Source organism: Dipodomys spectabilis, unplaced genomic scaffold, assembly GCF_019054845.1.
Source record: "Dipodomys spectabilis isolate Male_0828 unplaced genomic scaffold, ASM1905484v1 ptg000165l, whole genome shotgun sequence".
Taxonomy (NCBI): Eukaryota; Metazoa; Chordata; class Mammalia; order Rodentia; family Heteromyidae; genus Dipodomys; species Dipodomys spectabilis.
In genome coordinates, this window is record NW_024870842.1 from 2,240,640 (window position 1) to 2,263,287 (window position 22,648).

Below are 22,648 nucleotides of genomic sequence, written 5' to 3' on the forward strand. Positions count from 1 at the left end.
TGTGTGATTTTCTCCACGGTCCCATCAAGTCAAGCCTCACTGAACTTAAACATGTACACATAGGAATCACTTGGGGCTGGGTTTAGGGCTCCCATTGAACATATGTAAAAGGGCCTGAGGGTTCACATTTCTGTGGGGGAGATGGTGCTTCTGGTCCCCAGGCCCCACCCAGAGGACAACTTTTCCGTATCTCTTCAGTGAACCCAGCTTTGGGAAGCTAGGAGAAGGGATCCAGTCCCAGCTGCTAGTTGTTACCTCCCCCAAAGTCTCCTGGAACAAGGACTAAGTAATGCAGGTATGGAGGGAGGGGCTTAGGCAGGTAGGAAGTGGGTACTCCAGCTGGGTGACTGGGCCCTGGGGAAAGTTCCTCCATGAGACTTGCTCCAGAAACCAAAGAAACGAACAAGTCTCCTGGCAGAGCCAATAAATCATCCACGCAAGACGGCCACAGCGGCCATTCCAGCACAGACAACTGTCGCTGATGAAGACACCATGTGTGGGTGACCAGCAGAAACTCCAGCCCACCCACCGGCTAAGGCTGTTGGAGAACCGGGAAGGCTAGCACTTTGAATGGTCAGGAAGTGGCTGGGGCCCAAAGCTTCCCTGTCCGGAAGCTGGAATAAGCCCACTACCGCTGCAGTCTGTGAAGGCTAGCCCTTCCCTTTGGGAGGGTGATAGGAACACCTCTATATACTTCTGTGTGTCCTTTTTATCTCATAGATCTTTTCTCTATGTATTGTTTTCCAGTCCTGGGGCTTGAATTCAGGGCCTCTGCACCCACTCTGCAGCTCTGCCTTTTCTCTTCTTACTATTATTAGCACATATCAGTTATGCATGAGTGTCCATGCATGCACACAATGTATCAACCACACTCCCTGTCACTTTCTTCATCCTACTTAAAACATTCCAACAGGTTTTAAACAGGCGAACCAACTGTCACATCCATAGTCATCCTCTTTCATCCCTTCATTACCCTCCTTACTTGGCTTTCTTGCTCTTGATGGTGTTCTACTGCTCTAACCACACTTCCAAGTTGGATTTTTGTAGTTCTTTTGTTGACGGACTCTCAAGGACTATTCTGCCTGGGCTGGCTTCAAATCACAATCCTCTTGGTCTCAGCCTCCTGAATAGTTAGAATTACAGGAGTGCACCACTAGCCAGCACTGGCTTCGGTGTACATTTTCCCTCTGCACTTCAGCGCTTACCCTTTTCACCAATCTAGATCCTTGTGGATTTCCTCACAGAGGCAACAACACTTCCACTGCAACCCACTTCGACATGACCCCTCTGCTGTAATTATTTCAGGTCATGCTGTTTTGCTCTCAGTCCCCAGATAAAAGTGGACACTAGCTTGCAGCCCAAATTCTCAGAGGCTGCCTTCCCATCCTCCACTCAGTGCTAAGTTTGATTGAACTGCAGGCATAGCAGTGTCCTTGTTCCTTTTCTGTTGCTGTGAGTACATGCCACAGACTGGATAACTTGTAAAGAAAGGAGGCTTATTCAGCCCAGATCCTGGAGGTCTGCACTGGATGAAGGCCTTCTTGCATGAAGACTCTGCAGTCCCAGAGTTGTGTATGGTGACAGCAAGTGTGTTAATGTCAATCTCTTCTTAGGAAGTCACGGGTGCATCCTCAGTCTCATTTAACCTACCTACCTGCTGAGGTCCTGCCTCTACCCTCCATGATGGGTTGGGGGAGTTTTGGTGGGGCATTCAAACCACAGCAGTAGCTCAGCTCACACTGACCTTGACATTGAGAACCTAACACTTTGGTCTCTGGGATTTTTCTTCTTTTGTTTCTAGAATCTAATGTTAACCTCTCATGTCACACATTTTTGTCTTTCTAAGTGAATAGTTGGTGCATTTTACAACTGAGAACATGTTACATTTGATAACTTATCAAATCTGCTTGAACATTACAAATCAACTCACCACTTAAAAATTTCCATTCAGCACTTTAATTTCTCATATGCTCAGTTGAATGTCTTCCTCCTCCAGTATTCAGGGACTTAAGGACTTTCTTGGCAAACACTACAGTGACTACCACAAGGTGACGCTGTTGAACAGCATCTGGTGCAGTCTGGTGAATGCTGGTCCATGAGTACCTTGACCTCTCCTTTGAGCCAGACCCCTATCCAGGACAAGGTGGTTCCCCATATTAACGTTCTCCAATTACAGTCCCTTAATGCACCTTGATAAGCTCAGCCAGATGGCTTAGGTCTTCACAGGGTCCCAGCCTTCCATATATTGACTCAAACCAGCCTGGATCACTAATCAGGTCAGATCATTGGACTAGACATTATCCTGGGGAGGGTTGGGAGAAGCTGACCTGGAGGGGCAATATGAGTTTTGAACCTACTGAGGGAGAGGGGTGGCTTTACAAGAGAAAAGATAGACGTCAGGATGGCTGGGAATATTTGCAAGCAGCCCTCAGGCCCACAGGAGGAGAGGAAGGAGCCTGGGCCGCTGGAGAGAGCCTTCTGGCCAGAAAATGACGTGCTGCTTTATGGGTGACACTCGACATAAATTTCTCCTCTGGCAGGGCACAGAAACAGGTAATTTCCATATCATTCCCAAAGTCTTGGCAGCTGAGCTTGTAGGGATTTTGTTTTTGTTTTTGTGCTGGTCCTGGGGCTTGAACTCAGGGCCTAGGCTCTGTCCCTAAGCTTTTCTGTTCAAGGACTAACACTCCATCGCGTAAGCCACGGTGCCACTTCTGGCTTTTATGGTAGCTTATGGGAAATAAGCGTCTCACGGGCTTTTCTGTCCAGGCTGGCTTCGAACCATGATCTGCAGATCTCAGTCCCCTGAATGGCTAGGATGACAAGCCCGGCACCCAAGGGAAACAAGACACAAACAGAGGCTTCCCTGGGCACCATGGGAGCCCCAAAGGGAGCCCCAAAGGGCCGCCGGGCGGCGGGGTCAGGGCAGGTACTCGCGCACCGTGAGCTCTTTGAGCGTGACGCTGCGGTCCGCGGGCCTCCGCAGCCGGCTCTCCTCCAGCCGGGCCTGCAGGGACACGAAGTCCTTGCCCAGCGCGTAGGCCAGGTGGACCATGGCGTCCAGCAGCGGCCCGTAGTAGCGGTGGCTCTCCCGGGCCTGCAGGCAGCGCAGGGCGCGCTCGCCGGCCGCGAAGGCGTCGGCGGGGCGGCCCAGGTCGCGGTGGCACAGCAGCAGCGCGCAGAGCGCGGGCACGCGCGCGGGGGCCCAGTGCGCCGTGAGCTTCTCGTGCAGCGGCAGCGCGCGGCCCAGCAGCTCGAGCGCGCGCGCGTAGCGGCCGGCGCGCAGGCAGCCGAAGGCCTCGCGCAGCTCGGGCCGCGTGAGGAAGTCGGCGAACTCGCGGGAGCGGCGCACGGCGCGGAGGGCGTGCACCTGCCGCAGGTACTCGCGCAGCGCGCGCGCGCGCTCGCCCACCGCCGCCGCCGCCAGGCAGCCCGCCAGCCGCTTCCGCGGGAACGCCACGTCCTCCATCTCCTCCGCGAACGCCTTGCGCAGGCTCCGGTGCAGCTGCTCGAAGTCCGAGTAGCGCCGCTCCACCACCGCCGGGCCGCTGTCGAAGCTCCCGGTCTGGACGACGACGATCTGGTACAGCTGCCGGAGGACAGAGGACGGAGGCCTTGGACTCCATCCCGGAGGACGGAGGACGGAGGCCTGGACTCCATCCCGGAGGACAGAGGACGGAGGCCTGGACTCCATCCCGGAGGACGGAGGACGGAGGCCTTGGACTCCATCCCGGAGGACGGAGGACGGAGGCCTGGACTCCATCCCGGAGGACGGAGGACGGAGGCCTGGACTCCATCCCGGAGGACGGAGGACGGAGGCCTGGACTCCATCCCGGAGGACAGGACGGAGGACAGAGACCTGGACTCCATCCCGGAGGACAGAGGATGGAGGCCTTGGCTCCATCCAGGAGGACAGAGGACGGAGGCCTGGACTCCACCCCGGAGGGCAGAGGACATAAGCCTTGGGCTCCATCCCAGAGGACAGAGGACAGAGACCTTGGGCTCCATCCCAGCGGACAGGACGGAGGCCTGGACTCCATCCTGGAGGACAGAGGACAGAGACCTTGGACTCCATCCCGGAGGATAGAGGACGGAGGCCTGGACTCCATCCCAGAGGACCGAGGACATAGGCCTTGGGCTCCATCCCGGAGGATGGAGGACGGAGGTCTTGGACTCCATCCCGGAGGACGGAGGCCTGGACTCCATCCCGGAGGACAGGACAGAGGCCTTGGACTCCATCCATCCCGGAGGACAGAGGACGGAGGCCTGGACTCCATCCCGGAGGACAGAGGACAGGCCTTGGGCTCTATCCCGGAGGACAGAGGACAGAGGCCTTGGGCTCCATCCCGGAGGATGGAGGACGGAGGTCTTGGACTCCATCCCGGAGGACGGAGGCCTGGACTCCATCCCGGAGGACAGGACAGAGGCCTTGGACTCCATCCATCCTGGAGGACAGAGGACGGAGGCCTGGACTCCATCCTGGAGGACAGAGGACAGAAGACGGAGGCCTTGGGCTCCATCCCTGAGGAAGGACAGAGGACAGAAGAGGGAGGCCTTGGGCTCCATCCTCGAGGACAGGACAGAGGCCTTGGGCTCCATCCCGGAGGACAGGACGGAGGCCTTGGGCTCCATCCCAGAGGACAGGACAGAGGCCTTGGACTCCATCCCGGAGGACAGAGGACGGAGGCCTTGGGCTCCATCCCGGAGGACAGAGGATGGAGGACGGAGGCCTGGACTCCATCCCTGAGGACAGAGGACGGAGGATGGAGGCCTTGGGCTCCATCCCGGGCTCCATCCCGGAGGACGGAAGACGGAGGCCTTGGGCTCCATCCCGCCTGGCAAAGGAAAAGGAAAATAGTGACCAGAACAATCTACAGCGCACCCCTAAATGGGCTAGCCCTACATGCAGTTTTTCTCCCCTTCCTTCCTTCCTTCCTTCCTTCCTTCCTTCCTTCCTTCCTTCCTTCCCCCTCCCTCCATCTTCTCCCTCTCTTCTTTCCTCTAATTCTCTTCCCTCCCTCCCCTTCTTCCTTCCCTTTCTCCTCTTCCTCCTGCCTCCTCCTTTGACCTCCTCCTCCTCCCCCTCCTTTCTTTTCCTTCCCTCCTCCCTGGGCCTCTCCAGGGGCTTGCTAAGGTAAGCAAGTTAGATTAATTTAGAACTGGAGATCCTCCTGCCTCTACCTCCTGTGTGCTGGGATTACAAGCATGTGCCATCATGCTCTGCTGAAATTCTCGTTTCCGAGGATGGATGGTGTGTCTTATTTATTTACGTTAGCAGATCTTGCTTATGCAAGATAACAAGTTTCACTGTGACATTTGCACCAGAGCCTGTAATGTGGAGCATGCTTTGACAGTGTTCACCTTGTCTTTCCCCCTGTGCTGTGCTATCTAGCAGTTGTTTTCAGCAAGAGTCAATCCTGGAATAACCACTAGAAACATCTCAGGGGAAAAGGAATCTGCCTACCTGTGCAACGGGCCTAGGGTCCCTCTTGGCTCTGTATTGCCCAAACTGGCTTCCTGTGTTGTTAACTGGGAAGCTTGGGTTGGAACACCTGGGAGTTGGCTTTTGGTTTGGCATTTAGTCTCCTAGTGATGATGTTACATGGCAAGAAAAAAACGTTCACAGTTCCCTTTGGAGAGGATACTGATCAAAGCCTCAGGCTCCCTAGCTGCACTGCCTGGGTTAGAATTCCAGTCCTGTTCCAAGCTGTGTGGTCTTAGACAGGTGACTTACCATCTCTGAGCCTCAGTTTTCTCCTGTATAAATGGACAGTAGGAATGACACCTAATTCATTTTCCAGATGTTAGCAGAACGGGTCAGTGTTCTGAAGCCCCGTGAAGGCTCTGCCCAGCATGCCTTTGGCACCCAGTGGCCACGGTCATTACTGCCCTATCTTGGATGACACGGAGAGGAAGGGAGTGGCCTACTCCAGCATCTCTCTATCCCAGGCTGAAATTCTGGTCTGGCACAGACAGCAGCCCCCAGCACAGAGCTTCTGGTGCCACAGTGGTCAGCCACAATTGCAGTAACATCTTACTTAGCTAGGTTTTTACTCTTAACAATAGTTTTTCTTTATGTCTTGTAATACTGGCTTTTACTGAAGTGTATTTATGCACTGACAAAATGTAATCCTGTTCAAAGAAGGAAAGTGGATTGTTACAGGAAATCTGCTGTTAAGGAATTGCTGGGGGGGGGGGGGGGTGTAGCATGGGCTGGAACCTGGTCCCTTAGCGTGGGAACGGTGTCTGTGTTTCTCAGCCTCACAGGACCTGGCACCCTGCCAGCAGGAAGCCTTGGTTTCTCCGGGAGAATTCTGAGGACGAGTATGCCAACCCATTTCATGGGTGGGAAAACTGCGGTTTCACCGAAAGGAGGCAGTGACAGGGCCTCCACCACTTCCCGGCCTCAACTTACCACGATCTTCGAGAGTTTTCTTTCCTCGATGCGTGCTGAAGCGATCTCAAAGAGCAGCTTGACCGGCTTCCAGTGGCCCTTCTCCTTCTGCCAGCTCTCCTGCAGCTCCCGAGTGGTCATGCTGGAGTTGGAGCTCGGGCCACTGAGGGCATCTGGAAGGACAGCACCCTTAAGGAGACTGCGCGGGCAGCGTCCATTGGAGCAAGGGCGCAGGGAGGTGGCTGAGCCTGCCTAGATCTAATATGGATCCCCTTGACGGGACCCCTGTGTGCAGTCTGACCTGAATCCACTCGCCCTGCCAGTCTCACGCAGCCCATCCCCCACCCACCGTTTCTTGGTTAGGAAATGCATTGTTCCAGCCTGCGGACAGAAAAACCCATGCTCACCGCAGGCCAGGGCCTACTACGTTTACTTCTGTGCTCCCTGAAGCAGGGGCCCTGGGACTTTAGCAGGGACCCCTGACCCTGTCCTGACACTCCCCACGTGGCATCACACACGGAGATGGTCCGCCCATGTTCTAACTGGAACACAGCAGCGCTACCCAAGCCTCCCTTGAGCCCAGAGCTCCCAGAGGATCTAGAGAAAACTTAGAATCCTTCCCCACTGAGTCTGAGCAAATGCTTGGTAAAGGGGTCTGGGGCCCATTGTCCAGTGGCTCCACCGGCCCCAGATGCCCTGTGGTGTTAGGTGAAGGCCTCCTACTTGTGCTGGGAGCCTTTTTGTGGCATTCCTAATCATTCTTCATGGGCATTTCTCATTTCTGAACTCTGTGCTGAGGGTCAGCTCAATGTTCTTTCCGTTCTGCTTTCTCTGCACTTAGAACAACTGTGAGGAGACATTGTGCCAGGAGATGGCGCTGTAGCTGACATGGTAGATGCTGGCTGGGCCGGTTGACACGGTTGTGATACTTGCTGCCTGTTGGTTCCCTCAAGGAAGCAACTATGACTCTCTCCCAAGGGCCTGTCTAGGGCCACAGTAGCATATTCAGGAGCCCACATCAGCCCATGGAGGATAGGAATGTGGGATAATATAGCCTAGTTCCCCTGTGCCTAAAATGAAATGTGTTTCATCCCAGGGCATCTCCACTGGGACTGAGCCCCAGTCTTCTGCTCCCCCACATTAATGTTCTGTGCTGTACCTTGTAGGGTCAGCTCCCGGGCAAACAATGAGCACCAAACCCTTGTCTTGGTTTGGCCTTGGGATGATCAGAGCATCACCTACAGAAGTACTCCAGCTATTTTTCCATTGCTGCCCCCCTTCCAGAGCCCCAAGCCTCAAACCCACCTAAATGTCCGTCAGGTCCTACACAGAGAAGGTCTGGGCCTGTGGCTGGTGCTTCCTGCCTGGTCCTTGTTGTACACGGGGTTACAGGTCCTGTCCAGCCAGGGCTCTCGGGGTGCTCTGGACTCTCCATGCTGGAGGCTGCTGGGGTGAAAGAGAAGACTGTGAGTGTCCATTCACCTTGGGCTCCTGGAGGTCCCCAGTGGGCCTGTTCCTTGCTGTCCAGCTAGGGGAGTGACAGTGATCCCCCACTCTGCTGGACCCTCCCCTGCCTGCCCCAGACTCAGATCAAACCCGGGTCTGTCCTCAGCTGGCCAGCGGTTCCCAGGAGGCTCAGAGTCTCTGAGTGATCCAGGGAATGACTTTGTTGATTACTTGGGGAAAAGGTGCTAGAATGTCTTGACAAATGCCCTGGTACTCAATTTTATATCACTATACACATGTATTATCTATCTCTATAATCAGTTTCTTTATCTACTTACCTAAAATTCTATCCATCATCTAAGTGTCTACTTCCTACGAATGCATCTAATCTATGAATATATGTATCTGTCTGTCTAAAAACAAAGATTGACTGATAGCCTGTTATTCCCACTTCATACTTGCCAAGGTCTTTACACCCCACGTCTAATTCAATGCCCACAAAAATTTATCATCCCCCCAGCCAAACAACAGATAAAGAAGTCCAGCCCACAGTCACGCAGCTGGTGAGTGAACCAATGAACAAACCAGGATTTATCTCAAATGCTACGCCATGCTGGCTGTGTACTCTGAGAAAAAGCATCTATGCAAATGGTTGCGTGCTTTCTCTTAATCTTGAGAAAATTCTTCTGCAGGGTTTCTGCTTTGGCCAGGTGGCTTGGCCCTTGTTAATTATATTTTAATTACAGATATCCTTTTCCTGAGCACTTTAAGACATACTGGTAGAAGCTCCTTGAATTTTAGCTGCATCCTGTTAATGAAGCTGCATCTTTTGGCAGACTGTGAACCTGAGCTCAACCAAAGTGAGCAGAGGGGCGGGGCCTGCTGTGTTAGGGATAAAAAGGGAGTTGGCCGCCTGCTCTGTGTGCTTGCTTGCCAAATTTTTGGCTGATGGCTCACCCTTCTGCAGAAGTAAACTTTGCCAAGTTCCTTTCAAGTTGGTGTCTTTATTCCTACATGACACCCCAACATCCTGAGCTATTTTGACAGTACTCTGCTCTGTCATGCTCTCTCTCTGAATCTGACCACCACCTTTGAGGAAATTGGTTTTGCCTCCACTGTGGGATGAAGGAACAGAGACATAGAGCTGCCCAAGAGAAAGGGCTGGCGCTACCCCAGAATCTTCCCACTTCTCTGCGATGAGGAGGGAGGGCCTCGTTGACACAGAAATTGTTAGTGACCTAGAGAGGTAAAGGAGGTACCTGTTAGCTGGAAAGTCACCTTAGCTTGGGTGCTTCACTCTGGGCCCTGTAGGGTCATCCCTGTTTTTAGGATCTGGCCTGTGCTAGATGCTTTGAGCCAGAGTTGTGATATACATGGCTAAATTAAGCTATACGCTGGAATTGAATTACAAATGGCACAAATCAGGAAAAGAGAAATGGGAAGATTTGCTTTGATGGAACAGGGCCTGGGACACAGCTTTGTAGCAGAAGTGATGACCTCATGCCTTCTGCTGACTACAGCGGGGCCACTGCTGCCTGAGCATGCCTATGGCTCCCCTGCAGCCCCGGCTCTAGACCTGAGAGCCCTTTTCAGTGGGCTTAGCCACCAGGCTTGAACTTTCTGTGCAGAGTAGAAGGAACCTGGGGTGTTATCCAGGCATCCAGTGGATCGAAGGAGAGCCTTGACCCTACCTCACCTTTTATAGATGGGCAAACGGAGTCAAATAACAGGGGCTTGGCTGGCTAGGATTGTCTCATTTGTCTCTCAGACTCTTAAGGAGCCGGGAGATGTGGCCTTCCATCATGCCTGCCGAGTCCTTAGGTGAGCTGTTTACACCTCCCAGCCCCTCTTTTCTACCCCCTACCTGAGAAGTGTGTCCACAGCCCTGTCCAAGTAAGGTGACATAGGGCTAGAGGTAGATCCCCTATATCCTGCTAACTTCCCAAGCAAGATTTGGATAGCCTATACTTTCTTATCTAATGGGATTTTTGATGGCTAGGATTTCCTGGGACCCACTGTCTCCAGTAGGAGCTGCTCTGAATCTGCCTCCATTGGTTCATCTGTGAAATGGGTGATAATGAAGGTGCTGGATTTCGTGGTTCAGCCCATCCAGTTCTGATTTCATGAGCGGGTGTCTGGTAAGCAGGACACTGGCTTCCTCAGGACCGTGGAAGAGCCCAGAGATGCTGTTTTGACTGGACACTGCAATGAAAAATCTGGACACCTCATCCTGAATGAAAGTGGATCTCAGCAATCAAGGTCAGCTGGTCGGTTTCCTCTTAGGGAACTGGCTGGGGTCCACCCACTGAGAGATGTGGAAAGGGAAATGCTACACATTGCTGCTCCCATGGAAGTCTCTTTAAAATTCTCTACCATGAACTTTATTATACCTGCTTGATCACACTCTATCCATCTAATTTGTTAGATCATCTTTTTCTTTTAGTATATCTCATAAGATAAATTGCTATCTCAGTATACTTTCCCCCAAATGTTCAAGCATGGAGATTATTGATGTACAACATCTACAATGAAGTGAAAAAATATGTAATAAACATTAATTGAATTTTGCCAATACACTGCAATATAATGCAATCCCTGTTGAGTCATGGGCTATAACTATCTTTCCTGTCTCTTCCCATCACATTTTTGCCTGTTTTTTTTTAGGAAATATAAGAATATTTATTAAAGGAAATATTTAAGAACTACATATCTATTTGTAGGATACATATGTAACACAACAACAAAATGGTGTTGTATTGTTTCCTAGCATTCCTGTGCAACAGGTATCATTCAGAATATTTTACATAGAATCGCAACAACTATCTCATGAAGTGGTGTTGAATTTTCTCCATTTTACTAAAATGGAGAAATGAAGAAAGCTAAAATCAAGGAAGGTTACAGAAGGTACCAATACTACTTATCCAGAAAGGAGCAGATATAGGATACCATGATATTTCATAAAGAGAAAAATCAAAGTGCAAAGTGATATACAAGTATGATTCACATTTCTATAACATACATCTGACATGTGTGAATGTGTTTATGGAAAGGAAATCATTGCTAAATAGATATAAACTGCACTGGTACCAAGTGGGGTTTCAGTGATGGGAAGTTCCATTTTCTGTCTGTAGATGATTTCATTTTTACAAAATTTCTCACAGTATATACTTTTACAGTTGAGCATTTTAAAGAAATAAAAATTGGACAGAGAGACTATCCCACTGAAACATAGAACATGTTCTAAAGTAATACTTTCATACTCTTATTATAGGTAGCATTAATTCCAATCATTTAAAAAATAAAGATAATCATTAACTATTTTCTTCCTTCAAACATATTATTTAGAATCAAAATATTATCTTGGAGCATCATTGACTTCCCTGGTGGTAAATTTCTTTCTACTCTACATTTGGGTCCATTGATTTCCTTTCTTTTCTTATTATTAATTTACTGTATTGTTACTATAGAGGTAATGAACAGAGGGACTACAATTACATGAGTCAGGTAATGAGTACATTTCCTTTTTTACAATGTCTTTTGTTATATAGTTATATATATATATAGTTATATAGTTATATATATATAGTTATATAGTTCATTTTCATCAGTATCCAGTGAGCTCCGCTGCCTCAAGTTCTGTACTCTTTTGAAGATGTACACTTTTTTTGAATACACATATATAAAGAAGATAGAATCACCAAAAACTAAAAATGAAAAAAAGAAAGAAAAAAGAGAGACGTTTCCATATCTTGGAGTTCATTTCAATATGTGTATTATTTTATAGAAATATGAAGAGGCGCTGGCATTGTGCCTTTGTGTTTCTCTCCTAAAAGTATCTTCTTTTGGTCTCACTGTGTGTGAGCATCTAAAACTGTGTATATCACGTCCCAGTGTATTTTGGATCTAATTTCTGCATATCAGGGCGAACTTGTGCCATTTGTCTCTCTGAGCTTGGCTTACTTCACTTAACATGATCTGTTCTAGTTCCATCCATTTCCCTGCAAATGACATTATTTTATTCTTTCTAATGACTATGTAAAATGTCATTGCATATAGGTACCACATTTTTTGGATCTACTCATCTATTGTGGAGCATCTGGGTTGTTTTCATATCTTGGCTATTGTGAATAGTAAGACAATGAGCATGGGTATGCAAGTGTCCTTATAACCCTGGCTCATGATACTCAGGATTGAAGCCCAGGAGTAGTATGGCTGGGTTGTAGGGAAGGTCTGTGTTTAGGTTTTTGAGGAACCTCCAGACTGATGTCCAGAGTGGCTGTACTAGTTTACATTCCCATCTACAGGGCAATACGTTTCCTTTCTGCCCCCCCCCCCCCCACATGCCTTATGAGGCTTTTAATCCAGCATTCCATCCATCACAGGCCTCAGCTTTCCCATCTGTGAAATGAGAAGGAAATCTTATCTCTCTATAAACATTCTTTGGCAATAACCACACTGAAGTTCCCCTACTTCCCCACACCCTTTGTAGCAAATATTTCTAAACTTTATGACAAAACCTTGCAAATATTGGTGCTGTTGGCTTTGGTCTATACTTGGCCCAAAGGACAGAGTAGCTCCCCTGTATCTCTGCATTCTTGGCCATCCTCCTTGTCTCCCAGATGCCCTCTCCCACACCACCCTTCAAGTGCTCATGCCATGTCCAGTCTGAATGGGCACCTAGGCCACCTTCCTGAGGGGCTGCTGAGGACTGTTACTAGGGATTAACTTCTAGCACAGCGAAATCACATCTCCTGGCCCTGGGAGGCAGGGACTTGAGCTGTTAAACAAGAGTCATTCATTGAAAGAGAGCTGAGATTGGCCAGCCTTGGCTGCTGAATTTTATTTTCAGAGTCCTGGCTTTCTGATCTGCTTTCCTCGGATCAGGATTAGGGTGTCCAGCCACAGTATTCCCACCACCCCCGACGTCCCCGCACTACCCCTTCTAGTGAAGGGTGGGCCACACTGGATGTCTGTGTGTTCTCCTGAGAATCCTGGCCAACGACAGAGGCTCCCAAACCTACGCATGTGTTGGAATCTCCCAGGTGGTGGGGTGGGATAGGGTGCCCTGGGCTGCTCTCAGGCAGATTTCCTGGCTCTCAAAACCCAGGAAGTTCAGCTAAGAGGTCGGGTATGGGCCTTGCTCTCTGCATTTACACACATTTCTGGGGCCATAATGATGCAAGGCCCTGGTACAGATTCTAAACTATTCCCCAGGACTCTTAAGATTGTACCTGGCATTTCAAAATGAGTTGAGGTTATGGAGGGCAGGTGGGGTAGGGGGGTAATAAAGGAGCCATTACCTGCTCTACCCTGATAAGCTGTGGAGATCACCTTACCTAGGGGGTGCCACACGCACTCCTTCCTACTTCCCTGCCCCACCAAGTACTGATAAGAGGCCCCAGGAGGAGGGGGCTGAACCACAGTGGACAGGGAGGGGAGGGGGGGGACTGAGGTTGGGTCAAACACTGACTGACCTGAAGTCTCCAGGCACTGTGGGGGTCCACCGGTCCAGGAAGAGAAGGTCGGCTCTCTGTTTCAACCTCTGGCAAGTTACGTGTATGAGTGTCTGCCTTGTCTGCTGCTTGGCTTTGCTGTTTCCTGTATGAAAACAGGAAATAGGCTGAGGAACCTTCCCCCCAACAGCCACAGCCCATTGGCTGGTGAAAGGTAGTGAACCAAGACCTGCTGGCAATCTGGGGCCCCCTCAGGGGAAGGCCATAGAGCCAGCCCTTAGCAGTCCAGCTTGGCCTCACTTCCAGCAGCCCCCATAACCTTCAGAGGCCTGGACAATGTCTTTTGTTTCAGTCCTTGTCTCTGCCTTTGACAGAAAACCACAGGCTGAATTAGTTACAAAGGTATTTGTTTAGCGCACTGTTCTGGAAACTGGGAAGGCCAAAAGCAAGATGGCAGTGTCTGCAGAGGGCTCTCAGGCAGAATAGCAAAAAATCTGAGAGCCAAAGGTAACAACTCCACTCTGCTAAGAACAGTCCACTCCCACAACAGTGTTGAGCTGAATGTTGGCTTACATTCTTAAACCTAAATACTTAGGAGGCTGAGATCTGAGGATCTCAGTTCAAAGCAAGCCTAGGCAGGAATGCTTGTGTGATTCTTATTCTTATTCTTATTATTTTGGTCGGTCGTGGGGCTTGAACTCTGGGCCTGGGTGTTGTCCCTCAGCTCTTCAGCTCAAGGTGAGTGCTCTACCACTTGAGCCACAGCAACACTTCTGGTTTTCTGTGTGGTTTAGCGGAGATAAAAGTCTCATGGGCTGGGAAGGTGGCTTAGTGGTAGAGTGCTTGCCTTGTATGCATGAGGCCCTGTGGTCAGTACCTCAGCACCACATAAGCAGAAGAAGCCGGAAATGGCGCTGTGGCCCAAATGGTAGAGTGCTAGCCTTGAGCTGAAGAGCTGAGGGACAGTGCCCAGGCCCAGAGTTCAGGCCCCATGGCCGACAAAAAAAAATGTCTCATGGACTTTTCCTGCCTGGGCTGGCTTTGAACCATGATATTCAGATCTCAGCCTCCTGAGCAGCTAGGATTACAGGCGTGAGCCACCAGCGCCTGGTGGTTGTGTGATTCTTGTTCCTAATTAATTAACCACCAAAAAGCCAGAAGTGGAATTGTGTCTCAAGTGGTAGAGTGTTACCCTTGACAAAAAATTGAAGGGACCCAGGCCTTGAGTTCAAGCCCCAGTACTGACATTAAAAAACTGTGTCAATCCAGTCTGATGATTACCCACTCTTGTGATTGAATGACCTCTCATTTGATCTACATCTCAACCCTGCGCTCTGGGGTGCAAGATCCAACTCACAGATCTGGGAGGCACAGCCAAATCCTGGGACTCCTTAACATTGCACCTATGACCTAGGAACAATGGGGCCATCATGCTCCAGGTGGGGAAACTGAGGCTTGGAGCACAGAGCTGGGAGGAGGAGCACACAGAGTCAGTGTCTGGTATTAGAAGGCTGGTGGGTGGCTTCAGAAGTCATCTGGTACCAAGCATCTGCATCCAAGATTACTGACAGGAAGTTCCAGAGAAGGTTTCTTCACAGGGTGTGGCCCATGATCACTACTGTTCGGCCTTAGGGGAAAGGGGAACCTTGCCCTCTAGTCCCAGAGAGCCACCCCTCCCCTCCCTGCCCTGTGTCTTCTCCGCCAGTAACCACAGTCCTGATTCTGCTGTCATCTGTGAATAGATCCTTGAACCCTGATGCTCATTCTGTGCATTTTTATATGAATTAAGAAAATGTGTGGTTTGTGTTCTCTGGTGTCTTCTTTAGTCAACATTTATAACAGCAAGACCCACAATATTTGTGTATATGTGTGTGTGGCTGAACTTTATTTTTTTCTCTTGCTACATGATTTAGATGCGACACTATCCTCTTTTAGGTCTATTGCTGCATGTTTGGGTTGTTTCTAGGGGTGTCATGGTTACATGTCTGACCCATTTATGCAAGTCCATGTGGATCTTTGAGTAGGAGTATTTGCCTCTGCACTGGATTATGCTGAGCCATTTCCCAGTGTGGCTGTGCCATTCGGCATCACCTCCACCCCAGCCAAGTTGAGAGTTCCAGGTCCTCCACCAATAACATAATGTCACTATCTTTTATTGTGTCCATTCTCATAGGTATGCAGTGATGTCTCCTTAGGGTTTGAAGGTGCATTTTTGTAGATGGATGATGACCTTACTTCCCATCTGCACCTCTTCTTCAATGAAAGGTCTGTTCAAGCCCACCTTTCATTTCTTTTTCTTTTTTTGGGGGGGGGGGGGTCCAGTCATGGGCCTGAACTCTGGGCCTGGGCGCTGTCCCTCAGCAATTCAGCTCAAGGCTAGTGCTCTACCACTTGAGCCACAGCGCCACTTCTGGCTTTTTTTTTTCTGCTAATGTGGTGCTGAGGAATCGAACCCAGGGCCTCATGCATGCAAGGCAAGCACTCTACCACTGAGCCACCTTCCCAGCCCCCCCACTTTCATTTCTATTGAAATATTTTATTACAGATTTGTAGGTTTTAAGATTTACCCACTTGAGTGCACGTGCTTCTCCATATTCCCACCCCCATTGTCCCTCCCCTGCATGCTTTGCATTTGTAGTTCATTAATGAGATCTTATAACAAAAAGAGGCTGCATGCCGGGTGCTCCTGGCTCACGCTTGTAAGCCTAGCTACTCAAGAGGCTGAGATCTGAGGATCACGATTCAAAGCCATCCCAGGCAACAAAGTCTGTGGGACTCTTATCTCCAATTAACTGTCAGAAAACCAGAAGTGGTGCTGTGGCTCAGAGGGTAGAGTGCTAGCTAGAGCTAAGGAGCTCAGGAACAGTTCCCAGGTTCTGAGTTCAAGCCCCATGATCGACCAAATTAAAAATAAAAGAAGCTGCAAACAGTAAGTGTCCAACTATATCAGTCTTTTGCTTTCATAGCCAGGGCTATGGTGATTTCTCCATGACTGATTTCTGGAACACCCTTGTCGGCCATCAAGAGGCTTAAGATGAGTTAAGAAGTGGAAGAATGCTGTGCCGTGCTGTACAAGTGCCAACAACTGATATTTTTCTCAAACTGTTACAGTTTATTCCTCTCATTGGCACTCTAGAATGCATCTGCTGCTTACCTGTTGGCTTTGCTTATGGAAATAGCCATCCAGTCCCATCTCTATGTATATGTGTCTCTGGAATGAGCCCAAGGGAAGCATCAGATACGATGTGCCTCTGGCCTGCTTGCCAGGGAGCTTCTTGCAGTTCACTTGTCTCTGCCTCACTGCCTAGCAGAAGGTCCAACATGGAGCCACGTGTGATGGTTCATACCTGTAATCCCAGCTACTCAAGAGATAGAGGCAGGAATGTCATGAATTTGAGGGCCACTCAGCATATTAGTGAGGCCCTATCACAAAAGCAAATTATAAAATAAAAAATCTGCAGGTATGGCTCAAGTGAGAGCACTTGCCTAGCATGTGTAAGGCCCTGAGCTCTATCCTCAGGTCTAGCAAGTTTATGAGACAGGACCCAAGAATATTGCAGCTGGGTCCTCCCTTTCCCCCCTTCCTGTGGGTCAATTCTTGTAGCTTTCCAAGTTTTCTTGTCCCATCTCAGCTTAAGTCTGGCCTCTGTGAGATGCCCAGGCAGGCTGAGCCCTTCTCTGTAGCCCTGCTAGCCTCCCCTTTCTCCCCCACCCCCACCCTGCCCCGCCCCACGTCAGTAGCCACAGGGGAACAAGTGTGCATGCGGCAGTCGCTGCTTTCACTTTTGGGGAGAAGAGACATTTTTGGAAACCCCCGGACATGAAGTGGCGTCTGGCTTGTGCTGGAGGGACACAGCTGGATCAGACTGATGGAAGACTTGCACTTGGGCATCTGCTAGGCATTGGCTTTGCCCTACAGCACAGAGCCTTATAAGGAAAATGAGAACACCCACACTTGGGTGTTTAAACAACATAGTTGTGGAAGCTGGGAAAGTCAGGGTCAAAGTGATGACAGGTTCAGTGTCTGGTGAGGGCCTGAGCCTTGGTCTGTGGATGACCATCTACTGTCCTGTCAGAAGAGGATGAGAGAGCTCCGCAGCCTCCACCTCATGACCAATCACCCTTCCAAAGGAACTGCCCCTTAATGCCCTCACCTGGGGAGCCAGGATTTAGCATGAATCTGAAGGATGCATTCAGCCTATGCTGGGCAGGTGGGGATTCTTCTTCTATGGTGTGTGGGGGGGGGTACAGAACAGTGACTTCTGTCACTCATACTGAAGGCAAATGGTGAGGAGGGTCACCGAGGGCCACCCAAGAATCAGGAAGAGGACTTGAGGGCATGGCTGAGTCTGGATGTCTCTTGTAGAATTCAATCAGAGCACACATATCCTCTCCTGTACCAACCTTCAGTAACTTCCGGTCCCATTCAGAGGAAAGCCGAACTTCCCACCGCAGTCCCTGTGATCTGCAGTCTGGCTCTTACGGATCCCACTAGGTCCCCTTACAGTGTCACTCTGCACTGTCTCCTCCTTGTTCCTGGTCCTCTGGTGTTGTGCAAACTTGTCTCCATCTCTGCAGTTACTTCCCTTGGCTGGCAACCCCCATCTCTGGGTTCTTTCCACAGTTGATTTTCATATCCTTAGTTGTGCTTCCCTGTCCCTCCCTCAAGTGGGCTTCTCTGGGTCCCAGGCCACCTTCTTTCGTGGTGTGCTTATTGGTTTACTTCTGGATGGTCTGTCTCAAACACAATGAGTCAGAGACGGTCTGTATCAATAATCTGTAGCTAGCAACAAGCAATAATGCCTGCCATCTAGTGGACACTTAGTGGGTCATTGCTGTGTGACTGAGTGGGCGAAGGAGTAGTAGGTGAACAAGTGAGTGGGTGAATGAGTGGATGGCTGGGTGAGTGGGCAGGTGAGTAAAGGGCGGGTGATTTGGTGAAAGTTTGAGCAGGTAAGTGGGTGGGTGGGAGGTGGGTGGGTGAGTATGAAAGTGCATGCAGAGATGGGGTTACTTGGGTGGTGGCTACTTGGGTGGCATAATTCTCATCCAGATGTCTGAACCCCTAGGGGCTTTGACACTCCTTTGCCTTTCCTGACAAATAAGACAGAGATTGATCGCTCAGGGTGTCTCCTCACAGGACAAAACAAACCTGAGCTGCAAGGCATGAGTAGAAGCCACATGGGCCTTCCTAAAGATTGGGAAGGTTTTAAGACTGCAAGACTTTCAAATCAGGATCCCATATTGTCAAAGCTTACAGCATTCACAGACTTTATAGACCGTGATAATAATTTGCCTTGTGAAGGTTAACTGTATTTGTGACTTTAAGTATCACTATCCCACTATACTGTGAAATTTGTGGAATTTATGTAATCACTTAATCTCAATTAAAAATTATTTAATAAAAAAAAAATCAGAACCCAGAGAGAGTGCCCTGTGGGCTGCTGCTGTGGTGGTTGAGGTAGAATTGCGAGGGCCGAACTAGGACCACTCCATTTTTGCAGTGCTCACGTTCCTGTGCTCAGGTTGCCAGGGCTGGGCCTACTGGTCCTTTAACAGCCTCAGGATGGGCAGGCCTGACCTGTGCCAGGATTTGGGAGGAAGACATAGAGAAGTTCTAACCTTCCTTCTCAGGAGAATGTGCACCTCAACTCAGAAGACCCAGTGAAGACTTTGGTGAGCACTTGAGGAAGGCAGGACTAGGTTGAGATCCAGGCACACAAAAGGGCCGACTTCTCCTTAGGGCAATAGCCCTGTGTGGCCTGGCTTATTGTTGTTAATGGCTGGGAACAGTGGAACTGTAGGGAATACTTTAGCCAAAGTGAGATGTGTAAGCTGAAGTGCTTCTAGAAATAATACTTACGCAAGGGAGTGTGAAGGAGAGAGGAAATGCAGCAAAGAGTCTGCACAGGGAGCTGGGAATCTGGTCTCAGTCTACTCCAGGTGCTATAACAAAATGCCATACACTGAGTCACTTATAAATAACAGAGATTATCTATTTATTTAGCCAGTACTGGGTTTGAACTCAGCGCCTCCCACTTGCTTGGTTTGCTCAGCTTGCTCACCCAGCACTCTACCTACTCTTGGCCAGGCTTTTTGTTGGTTATGTTTAATTTTCTGCCTTGGGCTGGCTTGGAACCATGAACCTCATATCTCATCCTTCTGAGTAGCTAGGATTACAGGTTTAAACCACCATTGCCTGGGTCTTTACTTGAATCAGGATTGACCCCTTTGCTAACCCTCACTCTCCCCCACCCCCACTACCCTCTGTGATTCAACAGCTTCCGGTGAGTTCCATTTGACCATCTCCATTTACAGATGCAATGGATTTCTAGATTCTTCACCATCTAACATTCTCTTTCCCTCCCCTACCCCCTCAAACACTCCCATACCCACACACATGCGTTCCATATGACCTGCATGTATGTGTCTATTGCCCTGTGTGTACCATTTCAGGCACTTGAGTGAATGGGTTTTAGTACTTTCATAAGGCTGAGTAGCTGTCACCAACATCTAATTCCAGACTGTTTTCATCGTACCAAATAGGAGCCCTCATCCCCAGACTGTCACTTCCTGTTGTCCTCTTACCTACTCCCTGGGAACCACAAATCTACTTAATGCCTTAATGGATTTGCTCATTCTCCCAAGTGTCCTGTGACAATTTGAATATTTGTTGACTTAGCACAATGTGTTCAAGATTTTTCTATGTCACTTAACAAACATGGGGAAAACACTATGTTGTAACCTGTATTAGGACTCTGTAGCTTTTTGTGGATGAATAATTTTCCATTATGTGGATACATCACCTAATTTTTTGTGGTACTTCTGTTTGAATTCAGAGCTTCAAGCTTGCTAGATAGGTGTTCTGCTTAGCTACACCTCCAGCCTCCTAGGCTAAGATCCTAGTTTATACTTCCTGCTATAGCTGGGATAATAGAGGAACACTGCTACACCCAGCTTCTTCTGTTGAGATGGAGCCCTAATCCTTTTTGCCCAGACTGGCCTCAAACTGAGATCCTCCAGATCTCAGTCTCCCAAGTAGAATTACAGGAGTGAGCCACTGTGCCAAGCTCTATACCTTTCCACTTTTCTAAATGAGTGGATTTTTAAAAAAAAATCCACTCATCAGTTAATGGCCATATGGGTTGTTTCTATTTCTTGGCTATAATAAATAATGCTGCTATAAACATTTCTGTACAAATTTTTGTGTGCACATATGTTTTCAGGGCTCTTGGGCACTTTCTTGGGTGTGGAATTACTGGATCATATTGTTACTTTCTGTTTAATATTCTGAAAAACCACCAAACTAGTTTCCACCATGTCACATCCCTACCACCTTCCAGTTCCACATTCTTTCAGACACTGTGACTTTTTCTCCTCTTGACTAGCTATACCAATTGGTGTTAGTATGATCTCACTCAGGTTCTGATAAATGATGTTGAGACTATTTTCCAGTGCTTTTGCCTATTCTGTATCTTCTTTGTAATAATATCTGTTTGAATCCTTTGTTTAGGCCAATCATTGGTGGCTTATATCTGTAATCCTAGCTACTCAGGGACTTGAGCATCAAGACTCAAAACCAGCCTCAGCAGAAGAGTCTGTGAGACTCTTATCTCCAATTAACCACAAAAAGCCAGAAGTGGATCTATGGCTTAAGTGGTAGAGCACCAGCCTTGAGTCAAAAAGCTAAGGGACAGTGCCCAAGCCTTGAGTTCAAGCCCTGTTACACACACACACACACACACACACACACACACACACACACACACACACACACACACACTTTCTTGTTATTGTGTTTCAGGAGTTTTTTATATACAGCATTCTAGACACCATTCACAAATATTTCTGTCATTCTCACAGATCCTTGGTGCCACATAATACCTGACGTGAACGACTGAAGGGAGGAAGGAATTGTAGTTCATGGCTGCAGAGGTTTCAGTCTGTCATGGTTATGGTGGGGAGCAGAGCCGCTCACATTATATGAGTGGATTGAGAGAGAAAAAGGGAAGGAGAGAAGGAGAGAGAGAGACAGAGAGAGACAGACACACACAGAGAGAGGCAGAGACAGAGACCAGAGACAGAGAGAGAGATACAGGGCTGGCTTTTTTCTTTCCCCCTTTTATTCCATCTCTGTCTCCAGTCTATGGGTGGTGACACCCACATTCGGGGCAGGGTTTCCCCTTTGGTTAGGCATCTCTGAAAATGCTCTCTCCAACATACTTAGAAAGGAGCTTTACTAATCTCTTAGATTGGGGCTGGAGGTGTGGCAAATGGTAGAGTCCCTGCCTTGCAAGTATGATGAGGCTCTGAGTTCAAGTCCATTGAAAAAAAGAAAGAAAGAAAGAAAGAAAGAAAGAAAGAAAGAAAGAAAGAAAGAAAGAAAGAAAGAAAGAAAGGAAGGAAGGAAGGAAGGAAGGAAGGAAGGAAGGAAGGAAGGAAGAAAGAAAGAAAAGAAAGAAAGAGAGAGAAAGTAAAAAAAAGAAAGGAAATAATTTCTTAACCATGTCTCAATCCAATCAAGATTAACCCTCAAGGAGCAACAAGTTGAAAATGTAGGCCACCGACTCAAAAACCAAATCTTGATTATAAGGGAATTTATTAGTAGTAAAAGGAAATATAACAGGGCTGGGAAGGTGGCTCAGTGGTAGAGCGCTTGCCTTGCAAGCATGAGGCCCTGGGTTCGATTCCTCAGCACCACATAAAAACTGAAAAAAAAGCCGGAAGTGGCGCTGTGGCTCCAGTGGTAAGAGCGCTAGCCTTGAGCTGAAGAGCTGAGGGACAGCGCCCAGGCCCAGAGTTCAGGCCCCAGGACTGGCAAAAAAAAAAAAAAAAAAAAAAAAAAAAAGGAAATATAACAATAGCCAATTATAACCGGCAAGGATTACTCCTAGGTATTAGGAATCCAGAAGCCGCCCTGAATAGCAACAAGTAGGGGGTTTTATACCCCCAAATGTGGGGGAGGGGTGTTGTCATGTAAATGGAATCTTTCCAACTCTCCTATGTTTTGCAAGCCAAGCAACATGCAGAAGCAGAATATAGAAGCTAAATATCTGGTTGTCAGCAAGAAGTGTAGGCACCAGGCCCACCACTCAGAATAGAACTGGCTGCCCACAAACTACCTCTTGTCCTAAGTTCTTCTTTTTGGAGGTTTCTGTAAGTTTGTCTAGCAGTTTCTTGCCATGGTTTCCTGATATCATCATGACCCCTGCCCTGGCTTTTTAGCTCTATTATGGCTCCTCTTATGTTGCTGAGTGCCTCATTTTATTTACCTGAGTTCAAAGGCGGTATGTTGATTGTTTGATTTTGTTTTTTAGTCCAGAACTAGGGCTTGAACTCAGGGCTTGGGCACTAT

General features: G+C 48.8%; 1 protein-coding gene across 3 annotated transcripts; it reads right to left on the reverse strand.

Moving 5' to 3' along the window:
• Positions 1-1,940: 1,940 nt before the first annotated feature.
• On the reverse strand, positions 1,941-21,980 carry Snx20 (sorting nexin 20). Of its 3 annotated transcripts, none has more exons than XM_042693450.1 (4): positions 21,954-21,980; positions 7,700-7,837; positions 6,416-6,567; positions 1,941-3,589 (listed from the first exon to the last, which is right to left on the reverse strand). In XM_042693450.1, exons 2-4 carry the CDS (start codon positions 7,827-7,829, stop codon positions 2,921-2,923), a joined length of 951 nt encoding a protein of 316 aa, XP_042549384.1. In that variant the 5' UTR covers positions 7,830-7,837; positions 21,954-21,980; the 3' UTR covers positions 1,941-2,920. The 3 variants fall into 3 exon arrangements, with proteins under 3 accessions (XP_042549384.1, XP_042549382.1, XP_042549383.1); XM_042693448.1 differs by lacking the exon at positions 21,954-21,980 and adding an exon at positions 13,315-13,454; XM_042693449.1 differs by lacking the exon at positions 21,954-21,980 and adding an exon at positions 13,315-13,454 and having other exon boundaries at positions 7,700-7,840.
• Between the last annotated feature and the right edge of the window lie 668 nt (positions 21,981-22,648).

Coding starts and splice junctions, on each gene's coding strand:
- Snx20 (XM_042693450.1), bottom strand. CDS start 7,829: ATGGAGAGTCCAGAGCACCCCGAGAGCCCTGGCTGGACAGGACCTGTA. Junction 6,568..7,699: donor AGGACCTGACGGACATTTAG/GTGGGTTTGAGG, acceptor CTGTCCTTCCAG/ATGCCCTCAGTGGCCCGAGC. Junction 3,590..6,415: donor GAAAACTCTCGAAGATCGTG/GTAAGTTGAGGC, acceptor GTCCTCCGGCAG/CTGTACCAGATCGTCGTCGT.